At 39.3% G+C, this 8038-nt stretch overlaps 1 protein-coding gene across 2 annotated transcripts; it reads left to right on the top strand.

Moving 5' to 3' along the window:
• Positions 1–407: 407 nt before the first annotated feature.
• Positions 408–7960, top strand: ublcp1 (ubiquitin-like domain containing CTD phosphatase 1). Of its 2 annotated transcripts, none has more exons than XM_023268546.3 (11): positions 408–560; positions 825–1182; positions 1604–1695; positions 2823–2908; positions 3031–3146; positions 3779–3877; positions 4391–4428; positions 4648–4746; positions 5672–5788; positions 5881–6008; positions 6215–7960. In XM_023268546.3, exons 2-11 carry the CDS (start codon positions 1029–1031, stop codon positions 6240–6242), a joined length of 957 nt encoding a protein of 318 aa, XP_023124314.2. In that variant the 5' UTR covers positions 408–560; positions 825–1028; the 3' UTR covers positions 6243–7960. The 2 variants fall into 2 exon arrangements, with proteins under 2 accessions (XP_023124314.2, XP_054873528.1); XM_055017553.1 differs by having other exon boundaries at positions 413–560; positions 831–1182.
• The last annotated feature ends 78 nt before the right edge of the window (positions 7961–8038 follow it).

The following is an 8038-nucleotide window of genomic DNA, read 5'->3' as shown; positions in this document are numbered from 1 at the left end:
ATATAACATTGGAAATAATGCTAGAAACACATATTTATGATTACAATTACAATAATAAAATGCTAATTTTGGAACACAAGTGAAATAATTTTTCAAACGTCACTTTATAAAACTGATAAAAATACATAATTTTACATGTAGATTCATTGCCTATTTTTGTATTTTTTATATTTTCGTGTTTTTTAATAGTGTAGGAACCCAGAGTTCTTTTCTTTTCTTTTCTTTTCTTTTCTTTTCTTTTCTTTTCTTTTCTTTTCTTTTCTTTTCTTTTCTTTTCTTTTCTTTTCTTTTCTTTTCTTTTCTTTTCTTTTCTTTTCACAGGAGAAACGTAAATGAAAACATCTATCAAACACTTTTCCGTAATCTACGGTGGGACGGTCTCTATGGTAACAAAGCTTTTTGTTTTACGTCACTACCGTAAAGAATCGGGACGCCAGGAAGAGCGGAGTGTGCGCCGCTCGATGAATGAAACTGAACGGCAAAACTTCATTCATTCATTCAACTTCTCGACGAAATTTGACAGCGTTTGCCCAACATTGCATATTAGCTGCTTCTACCAGGTAAGAGTCCCCGAGCCGCGGCGTCCAGTCAGCTAATGTTTTGCTAGTCGGCTGGTTACCCGGCGTGTTTACATTGCTGCTAGTCACTGTTAGCAATCTCGTGCTAAAAAATATCAACACAGTCCAAGTGTCTCCTCTGATTAGGTGACATTTGGCCGTCGTGTCCCGAAATACCCAGCCACAATAGCACACGCTTAACAATAACGATGTCATGGTTTGTTCTCTGTGTTTCATCGTTAGCTACTTTCTGTGTTTTGTCTCCAGCTACAGCCAGTTGCAGTGTGGCATCCTGACACCTCTTGTCTTACTTTGCCTAGTCCCCTGTCTGTGCAAGGTGTGCATGTTTGTCACTGTTGCTGGAAATACTTGCTTAAAAGTGTGTGCACTTGTCTATGAGCGTGCATACCTAACTTGAGCTGCAGCAGTGTGTGTGTGCTTGTGTGTGTGAGTGACTAGCCTGTGTGAGCCATGTCGGTGTCAGTGATCATAAAGTGGGGAGGTCAGGAGTACTCCATCAGTTCTCTGTCTGAGGAGGACACAGTCATGGACCTGAAACAGTCCATTAAGACCTTGACTGGGGTGCTGCCAGAGAGACAGAAACTACTGGGACTCAAGGTCAAAGGTGAGAGGGCGCCACAGATCACTAGTGTATAATTCCTGGACAAACTAGTGCAAATATTCTCATATGAAATCCAGACCAAGTCTACAAGACAGCAGGACTTTATTTCCTCTTGTACCTTTCTATTACTGTTCACTATATTTAATAAACACTCTAGAATGTAATAAACATCTAATCAAATGAATTCACCCCTACATTTCTCCAGGCTTTGGCAATGCTAATCCACATTCATAATCAGCTGATGTTTTATATGTACAAACATGTCCATTTCTCAGTCTGTTATCTGCTTAAATGTCAGTTTTTTTCCACGTGTTTGCAGGCTATACAGTCTATAAATTATTTTATGACTTTATTTTGTAATATTGCTCAGGTGTTTTAGCTCAATGGATCTCTTTCTGTTGCTATTTTCCATTCGTACTTCCAGGTAAACCTGCAGAGGATGAGGTGAAGCTGGGCTCTTTGAAGCTGAAGCCTAACACCAAGATCATGATGATGGGCACCAGAGAGGAGAGCCTGGTAGGTGTGGAGGTGACGGAGAAATTAAAATCATAGCTGGTTGGGACTATGACTGAGTGGATCAGTTAAATAGCTACAGTGCTTCAGTTCATTCATAAGGCTTCACTTTTTACAGCCTTATTCCAAAACGGATTAGATTAATTTTTTGCTCAAAATCCTACACACCATACCCCATAATGACAAAGTGAAAATTGTTTTTTTTAGACAATTTTGCACATTTATTAAAAATAAATCACCAAATATCACATGTACATAAATAGCCACACCCTTTGCTATGAAACCTAAAATTGAGCCCAGTTACATCCTGTTTCCACTGATCATCCTTTAACTGTTTCTACAACTTCAGTGGAGTCCACCTGTGGTGAATTCAATTCATTGGACATGATTTGGAAAGGCATACACCTGTCTATATAAGGTCCCACAGCTGACAGTGCATGTCAGAGCACAAACTGAGCCACGACATCAAAGGAATTGTCTGTAGACCTCCGAGACAGGATTGTATCAAGGCACAAATCTGGGAAAGGGTACAAAAACATTTCTGCAGCACTGAAGGTCCCAAAGAGCACAGTGGTCTTCATCATTCATAAATACAACAAGTTTGGAATCACCAGGACTCTTCCTAGAGCTGGCCGCTTGGCCAAAATGAGCAATCTGGGGAGAAAGGCCTTGATCAGGAGATGTGACCAAGAGCCTGATGATCATTCTGACAGAGCGTTCCTCTGTGAGATGGGAGAACCTTCCAGAAGGACAACCAACTCTGCAGCACTCCACCGATCAGGCTTTTATGGTAGAGTGGCCAGATAAGGCTGTAACGTGAAGCGGTATGAATACTTTCTGGATGCACTGTATATGCCTGGCTAATTTTTTAAGGTTTACCAATGATGATAATTGTTGAAAGAGCATGCTTTCTGTTTCTTTGAGACTTTTGCTCACCAACTGGCTTTAATGAACTGGTCAGTAAGTGGATGGATAGACGATGCTACTGCTAGCTGTAGTCATTTTTTGTGTGCTCACATGTCAACTACCCATTTGGATGGTTTGTTCTCTGAAATCTAAAGACCAAATATTTGCGTTTTTTTTGTCTTGACTGATACAGTTTGACTGTGTATGTGTTTTGTTTTGTGAAGGAAGAGGTTTTAGCCCCTCCACCGGAAAATGACGACGTTGTCAATGATTTTGACATCGAGGAGGAGGTCATTGAAGTGGAGAACAGGTGAGATCTTTTTATGTGTCTTTGGCTGTTTATAGGCAAGAACGAGTTTCAGAAAAGGTGTAAGGAAGTATATCTGTGAATATATGTGCATTTGAGAAACAAATATTGTTGTGTGTCTTCAGAGAGGAGAACCTGGCTAAAATAGCCCGTAGAGTGAAAGACTATAAGGTGGAAGAACTGAACCCTCCAAGAGAAGGGAAAAGGCTCCTGGTCCTGGATGTGGACTACACATTGTTTGGTGAGTTACTGTCATACCACCCTTTGTCTCTTTCGGAATCTGACTGGGGCACCTCTGACTCTATGGGTCCTTATATATTTGCTGTAGTTTCAGTTTGATAGGACACAACATCACGTCATAGTTTAAAAATGCATCTCAAGAGTTTGCTTTCTTTACATGTGCACATGTACATTTACAGATTGATATAAAATCTGTATTTTGCCTTTTGCAGAAATGCTCCCAAGAACATTTATGATGTTACCACCTCATCTAAGAAACATAATGATAAACTGCAGTTCTGCTGCATGTACACTATTTCTCAAAATTATGAATTTCTAGTTTGAAGAGCATTCTGTGCGTCTCATCACCGTTTTTACATTAGCCTGTAAATGTAAGTGTGCACATGAAAGGGAGGCAAGTAGATGAGATTCAGTCTTAAACTAACATGTAATGTTGTGTGCTGTAACAGTGCATGTTAGTTTAAGACTAATAAGAATAATATAATTACCCATTATATGTGTGGATTTTAAAATTCATGTTTTTAATAGATTTATTGTAATTAAAATAGAAATCCATCACTGTTTTTTTTTTTTTTAGCTTATCAGTAGCTTGTTTAACCTTACACACTATATATTGTTCCTTTATGTGTTTAGATCACAAATCATGTGCAGAAACGGGCCAGGAGCTGATGAGACCATACCTTCACGAGTTTCTAACATCAGCATATGAAGACTATGACATTGTCATCTGGTGTACGTATCTTCTCTTCTCTGTGCCATTGGTTTGTTTCCTTCACAACACAAGTTCGACAACAAGCTTTTCATATTTGGTCCCAGATACAGTTTTGTACAGCTGTGACTGGTTAATTATCTAATGAGCATCTGGCTCACTAGAAGGAACAAAGCAAAAGGGACTGGCTGTTCAGGTGCTGAACTACTGCTCAAAGGTCTGGTAGCTGTGTGTCTAAAATTAGAGTTCCCATATTTTAAAATGGTGTCAAATGTTGAAAAATTAGTTTCTGTTTGGGGAGCTGGAGAGCTCTTTGCCCTGTTGCTCAGATGTCACTTGTGCTGGTTTCTGATGAAATGAAAAGCCTGTGATTCATATTGTGAAAGTGAAGGAAGGAATATACAGGAAGAAGGAATTCTACAAAAATTCTACAGAACTTGGTTGTTTATTCTTTATTTTAGTTTCACGATTCTTAAGTTTTTTTTTAATGCAATCTCAAGTTAACTTGTGTGTCTACATGTATTTTCTCTCTTTAGCTGCTACGAGTATGAAGTGGATCGATGCCAAAATGAAAGCAAGTATTCCACTTCTGTCTGTTTTCATCTGTAAAAGTCTTATTTTCATCTTGTTGCCCGAGAGCGGTTTCTGCTAAGATAATGTACCCTTTTTGCCAAAAGGTGGCAGTGTTAATCAATATAACGTACAGTATTTGCGTGTGGATAAGCTCAGAAGATAACACTGCTGTCTGTGTGCATGCGTGCGTGCGTGCGTGCGTGCGTGCGTGTGTGTGTAGGAGCTGGGAGTGACAGACAACCCTAACTACAAGATTACATTCATGTTGGACAGTGCTGCCATGATCACAGTACACACCCCTAAGAGAGGGGTTGTGGAGGTTTGTGCACACACAGCTGAAGATATTGGCCTGGTACACATATTACTGATGTGAACATTTTCACAACAGAAGAACATATTTTTAAGATAAGATAATCCTTTATTAATCCCACTGTGGGGAAATGTGCAGCGTTACAGCAGCAAAGGTAGTGCAAACATTTAAGGAATGAAGTATGAAATAAAAATAGACCAAAATATACATATGAACTAGTTATTGCACATATCAATGATATCACACAGATTTTTTGATGAATAGAAACACTGATAGAATACTATTATTACATAGATTATCTAATAGAAGCGGAAAGACTAAGGAAATAGCATATATTCTCGTATATGTAATAAAATAGATATTGCACGGGGTTTTTAAAGTGCAAAATATTCATAATTGACATGTTGTTGTACCAAAAAGATGCATGACTGTTTTTTTCTATGTGCGATCTACTTGGAACAGTGCTGGTTGTACAGTCTAACAGCAGCAGAAAGGAACGACCTGCAGTATTTATGTTTAGAGTTAGGGTTTGTACTTTTTGTTTAGGTCGTGGCTTTATTTGTGGTAAATTTTTCGTTAACTGTGGCTTTGGAAAAAATGTGATAAAGAATTACCTCATACCTAAGATAACCGGACTTGTAACTACAGTATAAAGCTGCATGTGCATAATGCTAAATAACTCTGTCAATGCTCGGGGCAGTTTCCTGCCTTTGATGATAACTGATATCTGTATTGCATGCTTTTGCCAAAGCTCCAGCTGTGACTACATGTGACACGACACTGCAGTGAAGCGTTCATGGTGACAGATTTGAGAAACAGACACGCACATGTGTACATGCAGGAAAAACTTGTCTCTGCATGGTCTTTTTGGCTGAGGTTTGTTGCTTTGTGAGAAGCACTGATTTAGTCTGTTTGATGGCATACACACTTCCAGGTGAAGCCCTTGGGTGTGATATGGGGAAAGTACGGAGAATTTTACAACAGGAAAAACACCATTATGTTTGACGACATCGGACGAAACTTCCTCATGAACCCGCAGAACGGATTAAAGGTATGCTACTGCCGTCATCACCTAAGTTTGACCTACTTATCTTCTCCAGTGTCATAATTTTCCTCACATGTTGTTGTGCGAATGTGTGTTAGATCCGGCCCTTCATGAAGGCCCATCTCAACAGGGAGAAGGACAGGGAGCTCTATAAACTGGCTCAATACCTCAAAGAAATTGCCAGGCTTGAAGACTTCAGTGGGCTCAACCACAAACATTGGGAGAGGTAGGCAAATATGCTTGACGGTGACAATTTGCATAGTAGTCGTTACCTGTAGCAAGTCAGATCTGCCTTATACAACAAATTATGGAAAACACGACACATTGCAAGATAATACCTGGTTGTTTTTACACACTGTGTGCGTCTCAAATCAGTATAAATTTACTACAATATGTCTGCAGTATACACTCAACATGTGTGTGTTTGTGTAGGTACCTTTCTAAGAGGCAGCACCACTGAGGAGGAACTGCATCGTCAGCAGAGACTTGGGCTGGATTCAACCATCCCTTCATCCAGTTCTCACACACAGAACACGCACATACACTTGGCTGTTGCAAGTCCTTCATCCCAAACCTTCCCTTAAATCCGACACTAACTCCGCAGCTGCCAGCAGTCAGAGGCGCAGGACTGAGATGGGCTTCCCAGTTTATATATTTGCATGTTCTCTGCCCTTCCCTAGTCTGGAACATTATTTGTTTTTCATTAATATTATTTGCATTTGCTACAATAACACTGGCAGCAAGTACCAGTCTGCAGCATAGATTGTACAATATACCAGGTCTGGTTTGAGGAGACCAACTCCAGCTCAACCACCAACTTATGGTGTTCAATCAGGTGTTTAACATACATGATGAATTCCACAGTTGCCTGGAAGTGTTTGAGATCTTTTGCACTGGCTTTGTCACCCATCTGGAAGATGGGTGACACCACCATTTGCACATAATGGTAACGAAACGTTACTTGTCACTAAAACAAGGCATACTCTGCTGTGCAAGCCTCTCTGCTACACCAAGCAAGTAAAAACAGATACAAAATATAACTTCACCGTGTATGGTTATGGTCAGTAAGTGGAGTTTTCCACCTCTGTAGGCAGCTGAAGTGTTACATGTTGTGAATGCTGATGAGACAGATTGACCACTGATCAGCCGAAAGGCATTCCAACAGGACAGAATGAGTAAACGCAAGTTATATAACAAGTAATCTGAACGTTTTTCCAAGAAGTGAGGATACATTCATAATTTTAAAAATATGATTTTCACGGCATATCTGGAAAGTCAGTTTCATGTGAATTGTATTGAAGGATTAAAGTGTTGGAAGGGAAGAATCAAAATCAAAGATAAATCTGCGTCCTTGAGCATCGAACAGATGCCTGCAACCTTCACAGTTTGACATGCAATAATATGCAATAATCCTTGAAGCTGCTGTGAGATTAAAGGCTGTTGATCTTGAGAGTGGTTCAAACTAAAATGTTTTCTTCAAAGCAATTCTCTGTAGTGCATGTTGTGATTGGAGGGGAAAAATCTTTTGTTTTTACTTGTATGCAGAGATCACTACACACAGGCTTGTGGGCTGGATGTTGTGTTACATTTACACACTGAACACATAAGTGGTGAGGTTTCCACAGGCCCAATGGTGTTTGTGTGTATTTGTGTTTTTCTGTGCATGTCATCGTTACATGCCAGCTACATCACTGACATTTACAAGAAAGGATCAATTCTATTTTTTTTATGCAGAAGTCATTATATTCTGTAGTTTTTTTGGAACTTATTTTGAAGGCTTTTGTGAAACCCAAATGTTAATGAACAAAGTGAGGATGAGGGATGATGATGGGAACAGACCTTACAAAACGTGCATTGTGCGCTTTTTTCACATTTCAGTAGCTTTTGAAATACGCCAGCACTTATTGTCAACTTTTATGTTAAGTTATGGATGAAGGAGGGGAATTTTAGGAGAAAGGGAAAACTTGTCCCACCTTATAAGCAAATAGTACCTGAAGATCTTGTGAACATCAGGGATGTGATTTTCCAGATTTTGTCAGGTCTAAAGCTATTTTAGAAATTCAATTCCTTTTTATTTCTAGAGAAGATTTCTTGAGATCTGCTTTTTCTGTTGCCCTTATCACATCCCTGACATCCTGGCTGTAAATATGACAATAAACCTTTTTTGTACCTATCTTACCTGAATTGTTCATTTTTCCTTAAGTGCTTCAAAATTCCTTACTAAATATTACCATCTTTTGCAATTATTGACATTTC

Source organism: Amphiprion ocellaris, chromosome 14 (assembly GCF_022539595.1).
Source record: "Amphiprion ocellaris isolate individual 3 ecotype Okinawa chromosome 14, ASM2253959v1, whole genome shotgun sequence".
In the NCBI taxonomy this organism is placed as follows: Eukaryota; Metazoa; Chordata; class Actinopteri; family Pomacentridae; genus Amphiprion; species Amphiprion ocellaris.
This window is presented reverse-complemented; position numbering and strand designations above follow the sequence as displayed.

Excerpts from the sequence above, each read along its gene's own strand:
- ublcp1 (XM_023268546.3), top strand. The coding sequence starts at position 1,029 with ATGTCGGTGTCAGTGATCATAAAGTGGGGAGGTCAGGAGTACTCCATC. Across the intron at positions 2,909-3,030 it reads GTCATTGAAGTGGAGAACAG|AGAGGAGAACCTGGCTAAAA; the intron begins GTGAGATCTTTT and ends GTGTGTCTTCAG. Across the intron at positions 4,429-4,647 it reads GGATCGATGCCAAAATGAAA|GAGCTGGGAGTGACAGACAA; the intron begins GCAAGTATTCCA and ends GTGTGTGTGTAG.